Source organism: Pseudorasbora parva, chromosome 14, assembly GCF_024679245.1.
Source record: "Pseudorasbora parva isolate DD20220531a chromosome 14, ASM2467924v1, whole genome shotgun sequence".
Taxonomy (NCBI): domain Eukaryota; kingdom Metazoa; phylum Chordata; class Actinopteri; order Cypriniformes; family Gobionidae; genus Pseudorasbora; species Pseudorasbora parva.
Window position 1 is genome coordinate 9,052,953 of NC_090185.1, and position 24,056 is coordinate 9,077,008.

The 24,056-nt window shown below is 36.9% G+C and overlaps 3 protein-coding genes across 3 annotated transcripts in view; 2 read left to right on the forward strand and 1 right to left on the reverse strand.

Moving 5' to 3' along the window:
• LOC137040047 (SLAM family member 5-like) overlaps positions 1–12,557 on the forward strand; it is a 90,948-nt gene extending 78,391 nt beyond the window's left edge. Inside the window, exons 4-5 of the mRNA XM_067415470.1 lie at positions 8,947–9,017; positions 11,824–12,557. Of these exons, the coding sequence (XP_067271571.1) occupies positions 8,947–9,017; positions 11,824–11,871 (119 nt within the window). The 3' untranslated portion in view covers positions 11,872–12,557. The remainder of the gene's footprint in view (positions 1–8,946; positions 9,018–11,823) is intronic.
• LOC137040713 (SLAM family member 5-like) lies at positions 4,496–8,301 on the forward strand. The gene is made up of 5 exons (XM_067416484.1): positions 4,496–5,301; positions 5,585–5,735; positions 6,042–6,380; positions 6,973–7,263; positions 8,282–8,301. The coding sequence occupies exons 2-5, from the start codon at positions 5,696–5,698 to the stop codon at positions 8,299–8,301; spliced, it is 690 nt and encodes a 229-aa protein (XP_067272585.1). The 5' UTR covers positions 4,496–5,301; positions 5,585–5,695.
• Positions 12,558–13,431: 874 nt separating the features above from the next.
• On the reverse strand, positions 13,432–23,053 carry LOC137039704 (carcinoembryonic antigen-related cell adhesion molecule 1-like). The gene is made up of 6 exons (XM_067414978.1): positions 23,045–23,053; positions 22,916–22,928; positions 22,442–22,831; positions 19,113–19,442; positions 14,548–15,626; positions 13,432–14,245 (listed from the first exon to the last, which is right to left on the reverse strand). Exons 1-5 carry the CDS (start codon positions 23,051–23,053, stop codon positions 15,481–15,483), a joined length of 888 nt encoding a protein of 295 aa, XP_067271079.1. The 3' UTR covers positions 13,432–14,245; positions 14,548–15,480.
• Positions 23,054–24,056: the final 1,003 nt, after the last annotated feature.

Genomic DNA, 24,056 nt, shown 5'->3' on the forward strand with positions numbered 1-24,056 from the left:
TGCAAAAATACTACATAGTGCATATTATATAGTTTTCAACATCTCCAAAATATTTTACTATATATACAATCATAAAACAGATGACAAATTGTTTCATCATAATTACCACAAAAGGTACAGGAATATTCAAGGTCTATTTTAAATCTCTCTAACGTTTTCTTTGCTGGGTATATTCTATGTACAATTTTATAAGACACCTCCTTTATTTTATTATTTAAGAGGAACTTGTCCCCAATTAACCACATTCTTTCTCATTTGATTTCTTCAAGCTGAGAAGCCCAAAAGGATCTTGCTGCATTTGATTCCTAATGTATTTGTTTGGGCATTTTTTGGTAGTGATGTCAATGTCGCCAAGAAAAATCTCTTGTGTAGTCAAATAACTGAAATAACTGAATGATATTTCTTGGCACAGCATCAAAAATGATAGCATACTCCTTAGGGGAGACAGGAAATTTTGCTTTTAAAAGAAACTCGTCATATGTTAGTAACTGACCTTCTGTGTTGAGTTGTTCAACTAAAAGAATGTTGTCATCTACCCATCTTTGATAATATATAGATTTATTTTTATATTGAATATTCCTGTTGTTCCAAATATAACTTTGTGGGAGAAAAATTGTGTTTGTATACCTTTTTTCAGGCTAACAGGGCATGCTTGTGAAAGTTGGCCAACTTTACAGGTAACTTCTCAATTTTAAAATCGCATTTCAACAACAAGTTTAATCCTTCCTTAATTAAATTACTTAACCATCTCACCAAAAGGAATTACTTAAGGTTTCAAAAGTCAACAGTTCAAGACCACCATCTTTCCTTAAGTTACATAAAATATCTTTATGTAAATAATGGGATCTATTCCTCCAAATGAAATTAAATAGGATCTTATCAAGTTTTTGATATACACTAGCTGGCATTCCCATGGATAAAGATAGATAGACGGCACGTGATATCCCTTCTGCCTTAGATAATAAAACTCTGCCATTCAGTGACAAGTCCCTCATCAACCATATATTAAATATTTTCCTTATTTTCTCCACTATGGGGTCAAAATTGAGATTGCAACGCCTTTTTCCATTTTTATCAATGATAACCCAAATGATAAGTATGTTATTGTATTATTAACAGGAATACCACTTATGACTGATACGTCACAATCCTTTAGTGACAACAAGGCAGATTTATTTAGATTCATTCTTAAGCCCGAGACTTCTGAGAATTTTGTTATAGAATCAATTGCTTTGATAACCTCGTGCTTATTACCGAGAAATAATGCCTTGTCATCCGCTAACTGTGAAATTTTAAATTCTGTACCTAATGTCAATATACCTTGGAACTGGGCATTTTTAATATGTCTGGCCATGATTTGTGTAACAAGGAGAAAAAGAAAAGGGCTAAGGGGACATCCTTGTCGTATTCCACGACCTACCTCAAATCTAGGAGTTGTACCATGAGCAAGTTTAAAGGGGGGGTGAACCACTCAGTTTCAGTCAATCTCATGTCAATCTTGAGTACCTATAGAGTAGTATTGCATCCTTCATATCTCCGAAAAGTCTTTAGTTTTATTATATTTATAAAAGAAATATGGGCTGTACCGAGTCTTTCCGGAAAAAAACGAGCGCCTGGAGGCGTATCGTGTGGGCGGAGCTAAAGAATGACGAGCGCGCAAAGCGGTGACGTCCTCAAGCGTGGAGAAACCCATGGCTATCGATCTCAGCTAATACAGATAATGATCCAGAATCAGATCCGGAGGCTGAAATAAATTGAACAGGAGAAACAGAAACAGCAGGACATCCGTCTCTGTGGTATGGACTGTATTTAGCGGCCTGTCAACATTTGTCTTTACTCGCAGTTTATGAGGACATGATTCGGTTTATGGACTATTGTATGCGACCAAACCTTAGTAGCAAGCAAAACGGTTTCGCACGTCAGACTAGTGTAACGTTATACATAGAACAACAATGGAGTAACCGTTAGCGCATTTGAATGAAGAAGCACGCGATCGTGTCGTTTACTGATGTTTACTCACGCGACGATAAGCAACAGCAGAGACATTTGAAGCAGTTTTACTCACCAGCTGCTTCCAAAGCAGGACCGAACCTTTATCGCTGGGACGGCTCCGTCAAAAACACACTTCTTGGAGTGTGGAGATCCACTTTGTGATGCGACTGAAGCATTTCTGCGTTCAAATCGGTTCAAATGCAGCGCTGCCTTCCCGGAATGCTGTGCTGAAGCGTTGAAGCCGCTTAATGTCAAAGTGGAGGAATGAAGTGGAGCGCGGCGCGGACTATAACCGACATTAGTGTTCACGGACGACTGGATCTGCAGCTGAGAGCGCGAGCACCCTACCGGGAGAAGAGCCCGTACGGCCCATACAAGGACCTTCCGCTCTATTAACGTCAAGCCGAGCCATACTCGAAAAAAACTCTCCGAAACTTGTGAGAAACCGGAAGGAGGATTTTTAACACAGAAATACTCCATCAAACGTCCAACATTAGTTTTTGAAACTTTGTGTTTAGGATGGGAATCCAAGTCTTTAACAGTGTAATTTCACCCCCCCCCCCCTTTAACTGAGCTGTTACATCCTCTGTATAGAGTTTGAATAGCCTTTAAAAACTGTTCTCCAAAACCAAAGCATTTGACCGTTTTTAACATAAATTGATGAATACTGTGTCAAATGCTTTATAAAAATCGACAAATAGGACAAAACTATCATCTACTATGTATTCATTATAATCAATCATATCCAAAATCAATATTATTCCGGCCTGGCATAAAGCCTGATTGTTCTTCATCAATTATATCATTTAACCCTGATTGTAATCTTTTAGCAAAAACTAGTGCAAATATTTTAGCATCACTATTCAATAAACTAATTGGTCTCCAATTTCCAATACTTAATTTATCTTTGTTTGGTTTGGGTATCAGTTATAATAAGTCCTTGTCGCATAGTTGGTGGGAGTTCCCCTTTCTTAATGGCTTCTATATAAACTTTAACTAAAAAAGGAGCTAACAATTGGTCAAATTCCTAGTAAAATTCACTTATTAGCCCATCTTTTTCCCCAGGATGGTAGGGGAAGGTACCGCCTTTTTCGCGGCTGTACTGGGACCGGTGTCATGAAAAATCGATTTGTCATGACACCGGTCACCGGAGGGCGATCGAGGCGCGAAAGCTTCAGTATCTGAGAGGGAGACCATGAGGGAGAGTGCAGGCTTGACTGTTACACACTCCTGAACAGTAGGGCGCGGTATGTACCTTAAAGTTGTTTGCAATCTACCATTAACCAAGAGAAGAAGAGGCTTTTGTTTGTCTTATGTCTAAAACTTTAGGTAGGAAGTTCTGTCACGAATGATAGGATGTCTAACTGTTACTTTAATTATTTTAGTTATGGACATTAATTATCTGGGCGAATTTTAGCATGATTAAGCTTTCATATACAGACCACTTACTGGTGAAGCCCTTTTATTATTTTGGTTTGTTAATGTTTTAATATTATTTTCCAAATAGTATATTTAGCCTAATATGTATAGGCTTTGTTGTGTATTGTGTCTCCCCCTGAATGAGTATATAGTTTTTTGATTAGGGATGGGAAATGTATGGTTATTATTATTATGTGTTGAGTTAAAACTGTTTACCGTTGTTAAGAGCGGGGATTAAAACGCTCTGGGTAGGCGGGACAAGAGGGATCGGAAAAGAGAAGAAGTGATGCTGTACGATGGAGAAAAAAAAGAACATAAAGTGTAAAAATACCATCCTGTGATTGTTGTCGAAAAGATAACTCATTTAGAATTTGTATAATGAATCCTTATCACGTATAAGGAACGGGAGTGTATAGAAATGTCCCCTGTTTTGATCACCGGATGACAGAGCTTCACGTCTGATTCTCACGAAACCGCCCTTATCACCATGTGAGAGATTATTGTGTTTGCGTTAGTGAAAAACTGCAGTGTGTCGTTTCTCTTACCAAACGCAATCAGAGGAGACATCATAGCGCACAGGTAAGAGAGCTGTTTGTTTTGTTTGCTCATTGAGGTAAGCGGCAACTTTTTGTGTCCCGAACCCCAGCATCGTATCAGGCCTGCACCGGGTATTCATTTTTGAACACTGACACCCGGGTGTTTTGTTTTGTTTTGTTTTAATTTGATTCACTCTTGTGGGACATTTATGTAAACAGTGACTTTTGGAGTTAAGACAACAAAAGACTATTGGACTTTTGACAGTCGTATTTTGCTTGGACAATATGTGTATGCTGTACAACTTATTGTCTGTAATATTGTTAAAACGCCAGCGATATAGCCTATTATTCTCTATACAGTGAGTATTAATAAGGTGTGGTACAAGCGTTAGGGTAAACTTAATTTTATTTTCAGTTTGCTTTGAGTAAATTACACATAAGTTTCTATTTATCTTGCAAGATGGAATGGTTATTTTAGTCTGGTGATAAGGATTCAAGTTAATAATATTCAGAGGCTGTTAAAGAGATCTAACTAAAGTTAAAGAGTTAGTTAAAGAGATCTAACTAAACTAACCCAGGGTCCCTTCTAGGGAGTAGGCACTTACTATACAAACAATTACATTTATAGTATATTTATGGACTTAGTTTTGGCCCTAACCCAGTTTCCCAGGAAGACCGAGCGTAAGAAGCGATCAAAAGGGGCATGCCAAGAACTGGTATCAAAGAGACAAAACTTTACACTATGTGTATAATCTTATCCTTGTAGCAATCAATAATGTTAGATGCGGTAACAGAATGAAGATCAAATGTGTTTTTTTGTTGTTGCATACTATAACTATAGTAGGAATGTATTCAATTTCAGATTCAGATTCATTAATGCAGCATTATTTTCCTAATACAGTATAGAGCAAACCATAAAGATCAAATAAACCTTGCATTTTACAAATTTGTTACAAATGTTATTTTTCCCCTCCAAAATAAATTCACCAAGCAACACACATTCAGTATATTTCTGTTTTGCTGTCAATCTCAATTATTTTAAACGGTAAGAATCCAGTTTGACCTCTGAACTGTGACTCTTCTTTGATTGTTTTTAGTTTTGATGGATTGATTCAGTCAGTACTTTATTACTTTGTAATGCAGTTTTGTAGAGAGGAAGTCAGACTGTGAGGTTCATAACAGCAGGGCAGGAAGAAGCTCTTCGGCTACACTTACTGTACACAGAACACAGTTCAAACAAATTCAAGATGTTTGTCCAGCAGATCAAACCCAGTTTCTTTAGAAATCAGACCGCAGCAGGTTTCAGTTTGACTCAGATGAGCTGCAAGAGTCACACCTCAGTAATGCTGGCAAGGTGAGATGGCAGACAGCTTTAACGTTTCTGTTTTGTTCTTACAAAAACGCAAAAATTGACTTATAACTCAATTGAATTATACAATTATATTTGTTTACCCATGTTATCTAAGGAGATTCATACAATAGTCTTTTACATATGTAATTTGTAACATTATACAACATATTACATACAATGTTAAATGATAATAAAAAATAAATAAATGGTAACGCTCTATTTTACAGTGTCCTTGCTACATTTATTACATGTACTTACCATATTAATAACAGTAAACATTGTTCAGGTTGTGTGAACTATGGGAGGGTTAAACTCATTGTGGGAGGATTCACACCAGCTTGATGATCATCAGCAGATAGTCTTATAGGTCAGTCTTTTCACTGAACTACTGACGAAAATGTTTGTATTGTTCTGTTTGTGCTGGTGCAGTCTGACTGGTAAGTTATAAAAAAAATGTTTTATGACTTAGTATTTCAAAACAGCATAACAAACTATTCGTTTTCACTGTTATCTACATAATAATGTGCGATCAGGTCTCTTTTTGAGGTTTTAAATATTAATTATAATTATTGTTACTGAACATATAAATACATTTTTTTAAAAAGAATTAAAACAATTATTTTGCAGGAATCATAAACCACAACTAATGTTAAATAAAGTCCATAACCAATTAATATAATTTCAAACCGCTGATTCAGGCTTTGTAAACCAAGCCTTTATTTGTTCTTGTTCATGTTTTTAAGGTGTGTTTGCTGCCGAAACAAATGAAATCCAGTCGGTGTCAGTGATGGAGGGAGATTCTGTCACTCTGAACTCTGATCTTACTAAAATACACGAAGACGACGACATACTGTGGAAATTTGGAGCTGAGAAGTCTCTCATAGCTAAAATCAGCAAAGAGAAGAAAATCTCCTCCACATATGATGATGTTCCTGATGGGAGATTCAGAGACAGACTGAAGCTGGATCATCAAACTGGATCTCTGACCATCACAGACATCTCAAATGAACATGCTGGACTCTATAAACTAGAAATAAATGGAGCGAAACTGACAATAAAAACATTCAGTGTTTCTGTCTATGGTGAGTAGAAAAATTCTTTGTCTTGCGTTTTATAAGTTAAATTATGTTGATCACCACAAAAAATAATTTAGACTTAAACATCATTTGGAGGTTACGGTGAGGCACTAATAATGGATGGATTTTTATCTGGAGGCTATAACTTACACTTCATAAGCATTTAAGAAGTTTTACCGTCATTTTATGTTTTTCTGGTGTTGTTGTGTCACTGGCAAAGAAATTGTATTTTAGCGTTTACAGATAATTGTATCTTTATCTCACAATTCTGTGAATTCACTTATTTCCCCCTCAGAATTGCAAGATATAAATGCACAATTGTAAGAGAAAAAAAGTCAGAATTGTGAGTCACAATTAGCTATCTTTAAAAAAAAAAAAAAAAAAAATCCGGGGTGGAAAGAAACTTCCATACCATTCAGCGTCTCACTGTAACCCAGATTTGTGCTTTTCTGGTGGACAACTGAAAGAAGAAAAAAATAAAAAATAAATTTGTATATATATATATATAATATATCAGAATACACTTATAGACCGTCAACACACTGGAAATAAGATTGTTTACATTTATTTATATTTCTGATTATCTCATGTTTTCCAGCTCATCTGCCTACTCCTAACATTATCAGAGACTGTTCTTCTTCATCTTCATCATCACCCCAGAATTGTTCACTGGTGTGTTCGGTGTTGAATGTGCATCATGTGACTCTCTCCTGGTTCAAAGGAAACAGTTTATTGTCCAGCATCAGTGTGTCTGATCTCAGCATCAGTCTCTCTCTACCTCTGGAGGTGGAATATCAGGATAAAAACACCTACAGCTGTGTGCTGAACAATCCCATCAGCAACCAGACCAGACATCCCAACATCACTCAACTCTGCCACACATGTGCAGGTACGTTGGTGTTGATATTAATGCTGATTAATTAAGCTGATCTACGTTACAGTTCTAATGCTCCACGAGTGCAATTTGTCCTTTGGCCAAACCAACATAAATGCACAAGCTGCAGTATAGGACAGATAAAGTCATCATCGCCAATATCACTTGATCATATTTTCTATTGCTGTTCTTACCATAAAAACACAATTAAAGCTGCCAGAGAAAAAAAAAATCTTATGTCAAGAATCAAACTGCCCAACTAAAGAAAACACTGATCACCATAATGGTGACTTCATAAGCGTAATTTGCAGGTGGGACATATGCGACTCTATGCATTTATTCATGTGAAAAGTCAGGTTAGTAAGAAGTGATGCTGTTTGTTTTGTCCTTCTCTGTTAAGATCTTGAGAGATTTAATTTCTTTAATCTTCAGTTAATTTCATGTTGGTTGTAATGATCTTAAACAGTTTTTTCCATTAATGGTAAACGTTTGTTACCCTGTAATGCCATGAACTTCACCTTTTTTTTGTGGTGTTTATTCCAACCAAAATTCGACGTCTGCCGAATGTTGGAGCTTGACATCTAGCCCATGTCTTCCTGACTTTACCTTGATGTCCAGTGACCACTGAGTTGAAGCGCGACGCCAAACAAACGTGTTTAGATGTCAACCAATTTTCATTTTCAACCAAAATTAAATGTCTGACCGATGTTGGAGTCTACATCTTGTGTCACCGGTTGTCTAGAGTAGGCAAATGTGGTGTAAGTTTTCACAAAAAAAAGCAAGCAGTTCTTTTGGAAATGATAAAAAAGAAAACACAACATATTAGTGAGAACTACAAACACATCAGTACATCTACCTGGTCTGCAAGCTTGGAGAGAACAAGCTGGCATTAAATTAAAACAAGAAATCTTTTTTCACCAACTAGGGCTGAAAAGATGGTTTTCGACTACCTCTTGAAGTGGTCAAAAGGACAAGCTCAAAAGTTTTAGACACTGTTTACACCTGTATCTAATGCCGCACACTTGTTGTCCAGGGCCTAAGGAAGCAAAATAATCTGACAGCAAAGCAAGGAAAAACATTAAGCTAGTACCGTTCATATTGGTACTGGATTGATTTATGAAAATAAGGTAGATATTTAGGGTTTTGGTTTTTGCATTGTACTCCTGAGCAGGTTTTATAAACTTTTATATGTGTACGTGTACAGTATGTATAATTATTTTTTGGTATTATTTTTCTTAGCATGTTTTGTTCATATGTATTAATCTGTTTTAATCCTTAGTATTTAATAATTAGTGTTTGCATCAGTATTTGTTTTTATACTTTTATTTGTAGTCTTTCTAATGTACTTTCTGCATTAATTCGATCCTAATACTGCTAAGCAGAAAAGTAAATACTCTTCAAACATAGAGTTAGCTGTAGATCAGGCGGACAGATTCACTCACTCTAAAGACTCATTTTGTTCATTACAGATCAAGGTCTGCCTTTACTGCACACAGTGTTGATCTCTGCCGCCGCCGCTGGATCTCTGCTGATTGTTGCTGTAGTCGTGATGTGCTGCATCTGCAGGAAGTGTAGAAAAACAGGTCAGGAGAGCAATAAAATAATCTGTATAAACATTGTTATAAAGATAAAAAAAACTTTAGACAGAAATTTCAATATATTATTAAAACCTGTCATTGTAACATTTCTGTATTATAGTTAATGCAGTCGAGACCCGGGAGGAAGACGGAGCGGATTCATCATTGTGTAAACCAACAACACGACTAAAGGTACGAAGTTGTTTCAGTCAGTCAGTGTGTTTGAAGTTTGCAGCATCAGACGGTCAGTGAACAGACGCGTGTAGATTATCGACACAACCGTCATTATTACCTTCAGTAGGGAGTTTTTTAATATGGTATTTACACTAAAGAGCCACTATTTGCACCTCTGTGTAAGTGCTTGCAGACCTAAAAAACATAAGTCAAAATATTAGCACAGATTTATAGTAATTTATTAATGTACAACTGTATTAAAACTCATTGTCATTGTCAATATATTGTCTGTGTTAGTACATCGTTGGATACCGTAGTAGCTGGTAGATTGGGAACGTCTACTATGAAAACATTAAAACACGTTTAAATCATATGGCAGCGATCGTTAAACAGTACATTTTTGGCAAGGAGGGTGGGGCAGAGATTCGTGGGAACGGATCGAGACCTGATCCTCTTTTGTCTTGCGCTGTTGTCACTCCTCTCATCCCACCGAGCTCCTCAGGGGGACCCTTGTGGTGCGCAGGTGATGCTCATTTACAATCATGCCACTGGCCTTGCTCCATTCCCACAGCTCTTGGCCCCACCCTGCTTACCACAACATATCATTTATTTAAAAATGTTATCGGTGTCTAATGTGTGTCCACTGGGGAGCATTTTCAATTAATTATTATGGAAGTTGTGTATTGTCTGGTTCTGTCAGTCTCGTGTCTACACTGGTGTATCGTTTGACTGAACTACAAACCCCATTTCCAAAATAGTTGGGACACTGTACAAAATAAAAACAGAATGCAACGATGTGGAAGTTTCAAATTTCAATATTTTATTCAGAATACACCATAGTTGAAAATGTATAATTAAGGGGAAAATAAGTTGATTTTAAATTTCATGGCAACAACACATCTCAAAAAAGTTGGGACAAGGCCATGTTTACCACTGTGTGGCATCTCCTCTTCTTTTTATAACAGTCTGCAAACGTCTGGGGACTGAGGAGACAAGTTGCTCAAGTTTAGAAATAGGAATGTTGTCCGATTGTTGTCTAATACAGGCTTCTAGTTCCTCAACTGTCTTAGGTCTTCTTTGTCGCATTTTCCTCTTAATGATGCACCAAATGTTTTCTATTGGTGAAAGATCTGGACTGCTGGCTGGCTATTTCAGTATCCGGATCCTTCTTCTACACAGCCATGATGTTGTAATTGATGCAGAATGTGGTCTGGCATTGTCATGTTGGAAAATGCAAGGTCTCCCCTGATAGAGAAGACGTCTGGATGGGAGCATATGTTGTTCTAGAACTTGGATATATCTTTCAGCATTAATGGTGCCTTTCCAGATGTGTAAACTGCCTATGCCACACGCACTCATGCAACCGTATACCATCAGGGATGCAGGCTTCTGAACTGAGCGCTGATAACAACTTGGCTTGTCCTTGTCCTCTTTAGTCTGGATGGCATGGCGTCTCGGTTTTCCAAAAAGTACTTCAAATTTTGATTTGTCTGACCACAGAGTAGTTGCAAAAAACACCTGCACGTCTGGATCATGTTTAGATATGGCTTTTATTTACCTATAGAGTTTTAGCCGGACACAACGAATGGCACGGTGGATTGTGTTCACCGACAATGTTTTTCAATGTGCTTCAGTGGCGTCTAAGGGCCCGAAGATCACGGGCATCCAGTATGGCTTTCCGGCCTTGACCCTTACGCACAGAGATTGTTCCAGGTTCTCTGAATCTTTGGATGATATTTTGCACTATAGATGATGATAACCTGACATTTTTCTCTGAGAAACTCCTTTCTGATATTGCTCCACTTTTTTTACCGCAGCACTGGGGGAATTGGTGATCCCTTTGCCCAAATTGACTTCTGAGAGCACTTTTTATACCCAATCACGTTGCAAATTGACATTAGTTGCAAATTGTTCCTTCAGCGGTTCCTTATATGTACATTTAACTTTTCCGCCCTCTTATTAATAACTGTCCCAACTTTTTTGGAATGTGTAGCTCTCATGAAATCTAAAATGAGCCAATATTTGGCTTGACAATTCAAAATGGCTCTCTTTCAACATTTGATCTGTTATCTATATTCTATTGTGAATAAAATGTAAGTTTATGGGATTTGTAAATTATTGCAATCCTTTTTATTCACAATTTGTACAGTGTCCCAACTTTTTTGGAATAGTGTTTGTAGATTACTCCTTTAATAGTCAATGGAGTTGTTGCATTAAGACGCATCTTTAGTTTATGGACAGGCCATTTCTATTTTTGCTTGTGACGTGATCTGTGGCATAAAATTATCTTTTGTTTAAAATCACATGTAATGCGGTTTGTTATTTTAAAGTAGCCTAATCCATACAAAATCGTGTTTTATACCATTAGATTGTCATTGGTCAGAAATTAGGACAAAGAGTTGTTACTCATGTATGCTGTGCTGAAGTCTGTCCTCGAGCTGCAGTGTCTCTGCGGTTCATGATTGTCTGAGGTGAAATGCAGCTTTAGCAGTCATTGGTTTCTTTGTCGACGTGCTGCAAAAAGCATCTTTGATAATGCTTTAGTGTGCAAGTGCAGAAGTTCTTGTGACAAAACCTGCAGAACTTCAACTGTTTGATGATTTAACGGTTTAAAAAGTCATGATTGATGTCATTTCCTCTCTCTGCTCCATGTTAGCTTAGCATATTTTCTGGAGTATTACAAAAAAAAAACTAAACAGAATTGTCTGTATTTGTAGATTAAGCTTTGCTCAGAGAAACCTTTTTTTTTTTTTCTCAGAGTTTGCCTTCTATTCATTTCCTGTCGCATAAGGAAGTTCCTCACTGAGTTTGTGTTTCCTTACAGAAATCAAAGACGGATGCTGTATATGAAAATGTCCCCAAAAAACGATGATCAAATTCTGTATTTATCTACCGGAACTGATGACACATGTCCCTGCCTCACACGTTTAGGTTTTATTTACATTTATTTTTGACATGTCTATGTTTTTGCTTTTAGGCACATTTGTTGGTATTGTATTGGTTTAATTGTGTGGTGCTCTATAGCATCCAGAAACTCAACTAAAATGTTCTGTTTTTATCTTATGTGGAAATGTATCAATTTAGTTATTAAAAATTGATCCTACACTGCAATTTTTTTCTATCAGTTACAGCTCTTGTTTTTACAATAACACACACACACACACAATACTGGATATTGTCTCTGGATGTCTAATGGGGTGGTGGGATAGAGTTGTGGGTAGGCTTAGGGTGTGGTTGGATATTCTAACTTCACCCATCAAGCACAAATTACATTTGCTCCTTCTAGCTGGACGTCTAGCGAGGGGGAGTTCGACGTAATCTCTTGATATTTTGGCATATATAATAAGCACGTCAACGCTCTCTGGTGTCTCTCTAAGAAGAGCGCTCTTTTTACCAGATAGGGTGCGCTATAAGATGTTATGCTGTTCAGTTCTCATAGAGGAGCTCGAGCTGCTAAAGTACTAATAATAAGACACGTTACCTGATCAAGAAGTCGTCGCTGCCTCCTATTGCCTGTTTGAACAATATAGTTAAGTATAGATTAAGCTAATACTTGCCATTTTTTCCTGCTCGTGTAGTAGGTGAGTCAATGTTCAGAAATTATTCATTATTATTATGTTTTGAACTAAGCTGTGTTTTGCAGTAGTTATTTAGTCAATTATTAAATTGTATTTAAAAAATACATATATATATATATATATATATATATATTTATTTTATTTTAATTATTAAAAATTCTATTATTTTATGAAAAGTGAATAGTTGTATCTACAAAATATTTTAGTTTGTCTTATATACTGTATATTTTAATTAGATCAGGGTACTGTTCTTCATACGTCACTAACTCAGTTAGATGGATTTGATTGTTGTTTGGTTCTTTGACGCTCATCTTGGACTTGCCGTTAGCTTAAACCTGCTCAGGAGCTTATTTCATGTAAACATGATTAGATCGCATCTTGAGGTAATACTTAAAATCTGTCCCAGCCACTGCTACTTTATTACAAGAGTTCATTACTGAACCAAGGGCAATAATAATATTAAATAATAATAATATAAAAGTTTAATAAATAAAATTAAATCACATGTATTTCATTTTTCCTTTATTCTAAATGAACTCTATCATGAATTATATGTTTATATATGTTTGCCCCGCAACTTTGATTTAAGATCTTCCAAAAAATCTGACTTTGAAACACCTTCTATGTTATAAATGAATGGTGTATGTATGCTTTTTGCCCACAGTGGTTACAAGATCTAACAGCAGGAGCTAACTGACAAAGTTTGCCAGAAAAACATTTCACCCGATCAAATGCATAATATAAAAAGCTTATAAAATTATCGTGTACATATTGTTAAGGTTTGAGTTGAAAAGCTAGATACAGAGTAAAGGTCTAAAGTGTAGTGTTGAATATACAGAGAAAATCACAACAAATTCACAGATTCCAGCCGTTTTAATGCCATGATATATCACATGAGGTTTTTCAAGTTTGATTCTACTCTACTGTATATATATATATATATATAGGCACTTTTTACATTGGCTGTAGGCTACAGTAAAAAAAATAAAAAATGTACAGCATTTGAAATTTATTACACTTAGCATATAAGACTGTTTTACAAGTGAACACAATTTAAATGGTACCCTATAGTATACATATTATAAAAACACAAATTAGCCATTTTATAGCTGCTTCAATCCAGTGTCTTTCAGTGCAGTATTTCAAGTACAGTTCCTGAGATTCAGAGTTTGTTCAGACAGTGTAAATGCTGCTAACAATGAACAGCAATAGTGGCAAGAAAAAGAGAACCATGCACTGTTGTTCTCTTGATCCCTTTAGCAGCTGTAATTATCCCAGCACCATTTCAGATTAGAAGTCTTCAAGCACCCTCGTCTCTTGGTTTTAGGCTGGTAATGTGGTGCTTTGTTTAAAATGAGTTTTTGACAAACAACTTCAATTCACTGCTGGTATAGCTCCCAATACTTATTTCCAACAATCTGGACAGCCAGTTCACAAGCTTAAACACCACACTAACAGAATACATTTAAGGAACTTTTCTGGAAAATTATTAAATTACAAGTTCAACTCGTCTCATCATCATCCCCTCTTGTCTCTCTGTCAAAGCCTTTTCTCTTGTTGCTGTAGGCCTTTTTTAACATCCATCTGCTGGGTCGGTGTCTGATTACGGGACATCTCAACATTCTGGTTAGTTTCATTCTGAACAATGGCCTCTAAAACAGCCTCATACTGAAAGAAAATAGATTCACAGAAGGTAAGACAAAATTCAGTTGAATAAAAAGAAAACTGTTTTCCCTCTAATGTTTGATCAATGTAAACACCCTTGTTCTTCCTTCTGAAGTAAAACAGCACATGAGCAACTCACTCTTAAATAAGTCAGCTATTATTGGTGTTTTTAAATGATGATTTCTGACTGAAACCAGAAATTACACACAGAAAGCTCAAACAGATACACACCATTTACAGATCTCAATCCACTATACTCAAATCAGTTTTGCCGACAGACAGATTCAATGCTCATAGTATCTCACCTTCACAGGCTCGTATGGTCCCCTGTTATCTGTGTGAAGAACAACAAACTGTAACTTTGGTCAATTAGAATAATTGTAAACAATTGTGTAACAATCGCTAGGACACATTTCTTTATACTTGGGTCACTTTTAAAAACTCTTCTCACAGTGAGCACAACAGACATCAATGTGGGCTAACCGTGGATCATTTATCAGTGCTTAAGTGCAAAATACATTCAATTGCTACATCTTTCAAATTACATTCATTATTTTTCTTACTACTAACTAAACTATGTGTACCTACAGGGAAATTTTCATAAGCTTATATACAGTTTTCAAACTGTTAAACTTTAGCTTAAATTAATAACAACACAAAACTGAATACGAGAGATATTTGGTACAGTTCTGCAGTAATATAATATGTATTCTGAATCTAAAAAAAAAAATCTGATCAAAGCAATTAGATGAAACCGAAGACCTACGCAATTGTTAGTTTGATAGTTTCATTACCATCCATTCAAAAAGGGGGAAATTTGGGAATAATTGTGTACTGTAATGTAAACACGGACAATAAAATATATACTGCAGCGATATAAACAGTAAAGAGTTATTCTTGTTTTGTAAAGTCAAAAAAAATCATTATCTTATTTACCTAATGTTAGTGTTTTTTAGGTCTGTGTTTTATGACTGATGTGTGTTTGTTGTTTGGAAACCTTTGCTAGTGTTCAGGAGTAGTTGATTTGAGACGAATGAAGTGTTTTTGTAGTTTTACTGAATTCTGAATGTGAAATGAACTGCTGTGCAAAGATGAATTTTAGTTAGGAGAACTGTGTGAGGAGTTTTGAAAAAAAAAAAGACCTAATTATTGAGAAATGTGTCAGAGATGGTAAAAAACATTTTACAGATTATTTTTGCACAGTAAATCTCATTTACATTTTCTACAATCAGCTGTATTTAATACTTGCCTTTTTGTTCTACTTTCCTTTTCTTAGCTTTCAATTGGCGATAGTAAATCACAGCAGCAGCAGCAGCTGCAGCCACCAGCAGAACAACAACAGCAGCACATATTCCTGCTACAGCACCTGAAGAAACTGGAACAGCTAAAGACAGATAGTCATTACTAAAGATCAACTGATAATCAACTCTACCGGTACTTTTGACTGATATTTAAAGCAGCACCAGGTAGGTTTTGCTCTCGGGGTCCCCCTACAGTTGGGAAACAGTATTGTCCTCTACTACTGTGTGTAAACTCTGTCATCCTACATCAGGGGATTCCTGCGTGCATTTGTTGACATGACAACCATGATAGCCCTGAACACTGCAGGAGGAGTTCACATGCAGGTGTTCTTCTGGCGGCGCGTGTGAAATGTCTTCATCCCAGGTACAGTCAGTGGCATATGTTTCAGCATGTCATATGAATATAATTTCATGGGTTTTATTTTTTTCAAACGCCAAATGACCGCGATGCTCACGTTTACAAGCCAGCGTCATTACAGGTCCTTCTCAAAAAATTAGCATATTGTGATAATTTTATTATTTTCCATAATGTAATGATAAAAATTAAACTTTTATATATTTTAGATTCATTGCACACCAACTGAAATATTTCAGGTCTTTTATTGTTTTAATGCTGATGATTTTGGCAAACAGATCCTGAAAACCCAAAATGACTATCTAAAAAAATTAGCATATTTCATCCGACCAATAAAAGTCAACCTTCAAACAATTATGTTCAGTTATGCACTCAATACTTGGTCGGGAATCCTTTTGCAGAAATGACTGCTTCAATGCGGCGTGGCATGGAGGCGATCAGCCTGTGGCACTGCTGAGGTGTTCTGGAGGCCCAGGATGCTTCGATAGCGGCCTTAAGCTCATCCAGAGTGTTGGGTCTTGCGTCTCTCAACTTTCTCTTCACAATATCCCACAGATTCTCTATGGGGTTCAGGTCAGGAGAGTTGGCAGGCCAATTGAGCACAGTAATGCCATGGTCAGTAAACCATTTACCAGTGGTTTTGGCACTGTGAGCAGGTGCCAGGTCGTGCTGAAAAACCAAATCTTCATCTCCATAAAGCTTTTCAGCAGATGGAAGCATGAATGCTCCAAAATCTCCTGATAGCTAGCTGCATTGACCCTGCCCTTGATAAAACACAGTGGACCAACACCAGCAGCTGACATGGCAACCCAGACCATCACTGACTGTGGGTACCTGACACTGGACTTCAGGCATTTTGGCATTTCCTTCTCCCCAGTCTTCCTCCAGACTCTGGCACCTTGATTTCCGAATGACAGGCAAAATTTGCTTTTTGCTTTCATCTGAAAAAGTACTTTGGACCACTGAGCAACAGTCCAGTGCTGCTTCTCTGTAGCCCAAAAGTGTCTTGGCCTGGGGAATGCGGCACCTGTAGCCCATTTCCTGCACACGCCTGTGCACGGTGGCTCTGGATGTTTCTACTCCAGACTCAGTCCACTGCTCCCGCAGGTCCCCCAAGGTCTGGAATCGGTCCTTCTCCACAATCTTCCTCAGCGTCGGGTCTCCTCTTCTCGTTGTGCAGCGTTTTTTGCCACACTTTTTCCTTCCCACAGACTTCCTGCTGAGGTGCCTTGAAACAGCACTCTGGGAACAGCCTTTTCGTTCAGAAATGTCTTTCTGTGTCTTACCCTCTCGCTTGAGGGTGTCAATGATGGCCTTCTGGACAGCAGTCAGGTCCGCAGTCTTACCCATGATTGCGGTTTTGAGTAATGAACCAGGCTGGGAGTTTTTAAAAGCCTTAGGAATCTTTTGCAGGTGTTTAGAGTTAATTAGTTGATTCAGATGATTAGGTTAATAGCTCGTTTAGAGAACCTTTTCATGATATGCTAATTTTTTGAGATTTTGGGTTTTCATGATACTTCAATTCAGTGTTTGAGTGGTATAACCATATATCGTCAGTATCGTAATATCAAGCTACCTAGATGAATCTGCAAATTTGAAAAATCGATTTGCAGTATAGCTTGAGGCAAGGCATATGTATACATATACGTTTATGCCGTGAAGGAGTCGAATTCAACCTAGTGTAAGTCGATGTATCATCACAAGAGTCTTAAAAATATATTATGAAGGTTGAAAAGTTACTTGGTGCTGCTTTAAACCTTTTTACATTGGTAAACAGATACTGATTTAGCACCTGAAGAATCTGGAACAGCTAAAGACAGATAGTCATTACTAGAGATCAACTGATAATCATACTTTTGACTGATATTTAAACCTTTTTACATTGGTAATCAGATACTGATTTAACTGATAAATGGCGCCTTGTAAGTTTTTAACCCTTGTGTGTGGTGTTCATATTTTTGTTACTCAGCCAGTGTTCGTCGGTCTGGTGGACCCGCTGCATTTTTGGGTTTTTAATTCAACACAATCAAAAATGTTATGTAAAAATACTTAACAGATGTTTACTTCATCCCAATTACAAGCAATATATACAGCATATATGGTTAATATTTTTTCTTTACCTTTGTTGGCTCACATTTAAGGAATTGCAACCTCGTGTGGGAACGGCAGGGGTTGAAACAAAACTCACTCTTGTAGCTACTCTCTCACACTTACACACAATCTCTCTCACACGCACGCAAGCGCACACACACTCATGCATGCACACATGCACACACACCCATAACACACACACACACACACCAACGCGCACAAAAAATAAAAAAAATAAACGCAGACACACACACACACACGCACACGCTTGGATATGTGATGTATGGTTACTCTCCATAGGCATAATGTTTTTTCTAATGTACAAACTGTTTAATCTATCCCCTACACTAACCTTATAACCTAAACCTACCAGTCAAAGAACACTTTTGGCATTTTTTGAATTTCAAAAAACACCATTTAGTATGTTTTAGTATGAGGACACATATCGTAATAAACCATGTTTACGTTGTAATACCCATGTCATTATACATATGTGTCCTCATAAACCATATACAAGAACACACACTCACTAACAGCAGGCCCTGACAGGAGGAGGACAGAGTAAAGTTACACAGGACCTACAATTCCCACACTTTTATTAGCCCCGGGTTCAGTGGACCCGAACATCCTGTGTGTAATATAAATGTGTAGGGGGGGTGTACACTACAGTGAGTGGTCATTGAAAATGTGTTCTGATATATATTCCTCACAGAAAATGAGCCAAGGGCAATGAGTCTCAGTTTGAAAAAATAATTAATCATATTTTTCTTTTGATAAAAAATGAAAACGGGTCCAGCAGACCTGAACACCATACAAGGGTTAAACAACAGCAGTTAAAACAGCATTACAGCACTGTGAACTCAACAGAAAACTTATCAATTCAAAAAAATATGAATTTATGTAAAATTCATAATGTGACAAAACCCAATCAATAATGTGTCAAGTATCACTCTGATGTTCATGTGAAGATGACAGAGATGATCTCATTTATATTCTATTTATGTCGAGTCTAAGATCACTTTTTTTCAAACAGGCCTCAATGAAAACATTTATTGGGCAGATGTAACTGTTTTGAACTGTTTTCTAAAAATTGCTCAAGGGAAAATGACTAAATGACACTCACCAGTGACAGAAACACTGATGCTCCTGATGATGCTGAATCTGCTGCTGTTGATCTGTAGTGTATATTCTCCAGAGTCTTCAGTTGTGGTGTGTGTGATGGTCAGAGCTCCAGTCTGATGATCCAGCTTCAGTCTGTCTCTGAATCTCTCTTCACACTGATCATCTGTACAGATCTGACTCTGATCTCCAGTGATTTCAGCGATGAGAACGTCAGTAAAATACCACATCATTGAATCATTTGTGTTTTTCATTACACCAGGATCTAAAGTGACAGATTTTCCCTCCTTCACTGACTTTCTCTTCACTTCATCTCGATCAGCAGCAGAAACACCTGAAACACAAACCAACAGATGATGGAGGAGACAACCCAAAAGCTATTTTATCATTCCGTGTGAAAAGCAACATTTATTCACATTTTGTGATTATCAATACATCAAATAGTATATTTTGGATTACTGGTGAACTAAAAAAAAAAACACTGTGGATAAAATAATAATATTCTTATACACAAACTACACAAGTTGCATAGGGTCCCTGAACCGCCACAACTATAACTAATTCATAACTATAATGTGAATATTTCTTTATAATATGCAAATATATGTGCAGTGTCTAGTAAACTTTTGCAGAGTTCTGTGGAAATATTTTTTAATAATGATTTATATGCGGGAGATCATAACATGCGTCTTGATATGGCTATGGCTGCAAATCTAAACTATAGTATTGGAACAAAAAAAATTGTCAAGAATGAGAATTTAAAAAAATATTTTTTTTGTAATATTTCATTTCTTATTTCTTGACAAGGCAATAAATGTACATGCAAATCGTAAACCAGTAATTCTACCCAGGTATCTACCGTGTTTCGTTAGAAATGCCTCATGATGACATGTAACTTCTGATTTCTAAATGTTCATATCTATTAGGGGTGGGAATCTTTTACCACCTCACGATTCAATTCGATTCCGATTATTGAGGCCACGATTCGATTCATAATCAATTTTCGATTCAAAAAGATTTTCGATTCAAAACGATTCGATTTTGAAAATATCAAAATTAAATCCGCACCCACACAGACCCGTTAATATTTTGCCCGTTACCCGACCCGTGCCCGCGATATATTTTTTGTGGAGACTCTCCATAGACGTAATGGTTTTTATACCGTACAAACCGTATTATCTATCCCCCTACACAGCCCCTAATCCTAAACCCATCAAAGGAAACATTCTGCATTTTTACTTTCTCAAAAAAACGTATCCTGTATGATTTATAAGCATTTTGAAAAGTGGGGACCGGCTCACTTTTTAATGAGCCGGTTGAAAAGTGACTACTATCAGCTATTACTATCCTTATGGGGACATTTGGTCCCCACAATGTAATATAAACAAGGACACACACACATATACAAAAATGTGTGTATACGTATATCCTCCACTAAACTATGCATGCTCATGTTTTACCATGAATTAAACTTTAAGAAATTTTTATATTTAGTGTGCATTTTATTTTATTTTTTAGCTATTTTAGATAAACCTGTATATAAATATCATTACTAATTTCAGAAAATAAATTTTACAAACGCCATAACCCCTTACAGTAAAAACATTTGGCTATTAAAAAAAAAATTATATAGGCTTATAAACAATTGACATGATTTTTTACAGATTCTGATCTTCCAGAACAGTTGCTTACATAAAGTTTAAGATAAAAATAACTGGAATTAATGAGCAAACATTCATCTTTAGATAATGCATTAAGATAAGCCCCTTAAGATAAGAGGTTTTTGGCCTTGTCTGTTCCGTTGCTTCTATTACTCTCCCCTTTTTTGTAAGTCGCTTTGGATAAAAGCGTCTGCTAAATGATTAAATGTAAATGATAAACTGTTCATTCATTGTTCATCACTTTACCTCTGTCTTTATCCCCTTATTCCTTTATATTCCTGTATCAGAGGGCTTCGGTGTTTTTAACACATTGGCCATCCGTCATAAATACTTAGGCAACTTTCCAACTTTCAATGGCGCGAACAAACAAAGCACATTCCTGTCTGTTAGATGCGCGAGAGGCGACGCGACAACAAATTCCCAATGTTAAATGGATCGCGCGTTCAATATCGGACACACTAAAGCACTCACTGGGCAGGAGGAGATTGATGCGGTGGTCTGGGAAGAGTCTGTGGATTTGTTTAAGGGTTTTTTGGGTAATATTTCGAATTAATATTAATAAAAAGTAGCAGTAATAAAACCGGAAAAACCACTCATTTTGGCGCATATGTCTAAAGAAAGCTTGAAATCGCTAGATTTAAATCAAATAATTCATATTTTATAGTGAATTGTGGAGCTCACTGGCATAGAGCGGAATATCTAGCGGAGCGTCACGCAACTGTACTCCGCTCACATGCTCGGATGAAGGTGGTCAGTATCCTGAGTCCGACGGCAGAGCGTGACAGCTGTGTGATTTTCAAATCTGAAGCCCGCACAGAGTTAATTATCCGCCCGCATCTCCGCCCATGATTTTAGGCTAGTTACAAAATGGAGATGAGCAGCCAGCTGATTTTATTAATTTATTAAATCGATTCTTGAACATTTCAGATCAATTATGAATCGTTGCAAATGAGAATCTAGATTCTTCTGTGAATCGATTTTTTTGGTACACCCCTAATATCTATAGTTTAAATGGGGCCATCAGATGCCCATTTTCCACAAGTTGGTATGATTTTTAGGGTCTTCATGTAAAGTCTGTAACGTACTTTGGTTAAAGTTCCTCAATGTTTCTGTAAAACGACACCTTTTTTACTTCAATTTACAGTGACCCATTTCGGTGCATGTCTCTTTAAATGATAATGAGATACTGCCCCCCGCCCCCTCCGCGGGGTGTGTCGACACAAGAAGTGAAGTGTTGCCATAGTGGACAGTGTACAACTGGCTGAGGGTTGAAATATGCCAATATGGGACAGTCTGTCAGTGGTCATGGGCGGAGCATGAGCAATATGACATCAAAGTGTCTCATTCAACCTGAATTCACTCCTATAAAAACTGAAAACCACTGTAAATATTACTTAAGAATTTTTATTTTTAAGAATGCACTGACAGGGTCCCCTTTGCAAAATTGTGCTTAGGGCCCCCAGAAGTGTAGGATTGGCACTGCTGAAAATAGAACATGAAGGAAATTTTACAGCTCATTCAGTCAAACTGACAGATAAGGATAATTTCTAGTGCCATCGATAATCAAAAACGCAGTAGGCTCGTTAGGAAAAAGGTGGATACTGCATGCGGATTAATATATAGGTAAATAGAAGAACATGATGTGATTTAAATGTATAAAAACATAACTCACCATATGCAACAGTGAAGGTTTTACCGCTGTCGCTGTTGTCTCTGTGGATGATCTTCAGCTGATAATCTCCAGCGTCTGTGTTTGTGATGTTTATGATGGTCAGAGATCCAGTCTGATGATCCAGCTTCAGTCTGTCTCTGAATCTCTCAGTACCTTCATTACACTGAACATCTGTGCAGACTTTACTCTGATCTCTGTTGATTTGAGCGATGCGAATGTCCTTATAATACCATCTTATTCTGTCTTGTTGGTTTGTTTGAACACCAGTGTGTAGAGTGACTGAATCTCCCTCAATCACTGACACTTTATCTGTATTAACATCAGACACATATAGAAGAGATGAACAGTTAAGTAATATGGCCCACAAAAAAACATGTGGGTAGAATATGTCTGGATTGATAATGTAACATGCAAACAAACAGAAGAAGAACTTAATTACAAATTTTAAAATAAGTTTTCACTCTACATTTGTACTTTCTCGAGAAGCCTTTTCACACAGACATATATCATTATAGGGAAAAAAAGTCTATTACAGCTTCTGTTTTATGCCAATTTTAAGGTATAAATAAAAATTATAATGGATATATACTGCTTTTGAAATACCTTTCCCATGACAAACTATATTGTTTACATGTCAGCGAGGATTGCTTGCATGTGAAAATTGTGTTTATGATGCATAAATTACAGTAAGAGAGCAAAGCAAATGCATGTGCTAGAATAATAATCAATGATGTGCACTTGACTCAGAAGATGCCTTGGCAGCATATGTACTGCTGGACTTATTCATTGGTCAAACATCTCAAACGAACAGTCGCTACTGTACAACCGCCGCACTGTTTTTTGCAAAGGCTTTGAACACAGTTCAGCCAAACATAATCAAAGACCGGAACTATCCTTTTAAATAAATTTAGGTAAATGTGTTTTTGAGGAAAAGATATATTTGCTGTATGTGAAACATGTGAACGTGTGAAAACACACTCACCATGGACAGTAATGCTAAAGGTCTTTTCACTGTCGCTGTTGTCTCTGTGGATGATTTTTAGTGTATATTCTCCGGAGTCTTCAGTTGTGGTGTGTGTGATGTTCAGAGCTCCAGTCTGATGATCCAGCTTCAGTCTGCCTCTGAATCTCTCAGTACCTTCATTACACTGAACATCTGTGCAGACTTTACTCTGATCTCTGTTGATTTGAGCGATGCGAATGTCCTTATAATACCATCTTATTCTGTCATGTTGGTTTGTTTGAACACCAGTGTGTAGAGTGACTGAATCTCCCTCCATCACTGACACTTCATCTGAGCCAACACCTGGCACATCTGAAGACGAAATGAACAGTGAATTAAAAATCACTTATGGAACAGCGGGACTAAATTACATCAGTCAAAGACAATTGAACTCACAGACATAATATTACAATAGGTGAAAACATGAAAGGCGAAAACACAATGCATTAAGAGCCATTTTGAATTAGATGAGCAGAGTAAATTTTCCTTATTTGGTCTCCCAGGAAACATAAATATATAGTGTAGCTTTTTTTGAAGGCCAATACTAAATAAAAAAACTATTTTTAAACAAAAAAGGGTTTTACAATAAGGTTTAATTAGTTAACAACTTTA

Coding starts and splice junctions, on each gene's coding strand:
- LOC137040713 (XM_067416484.1), top strand. CDS start 5,696: ATGTTTGTATTGTTCTGTTTGTGCTGGTGCAGTCTGACTG. Junction 5,736..6,041: donor GTGCTGGTGCAGTCTGACTG/GTAAGTTATAAA, acceptor CATGTTTTTAAG/GTGTGTTTGCTGCCGAAACA. Junction 6,381..6,972: donor ATTCAGTGTTTCTGTCTATG/GTGAGTAGAAAA, acceptor CATGTTTTCCAG/CTCATCTGCCTACTCCTAAC.
- LOC137039704 (XM_067414978.1), bottom strand. Junction 19,443..22,441: donor AACCTTCACTGTTGCATATG/GTGAGTTATGTT, acceptor TTTGTGTTTCAG/GTGTTTCTGCTGCTGATCGA. Junction 15,627..19,112: donor CATCAGTGTTTCTGTCACTG/GTGAGTGTCATT, acceptor ATCTGTCTTTAG/CTGTTCCAGTTTCTTCAGGT.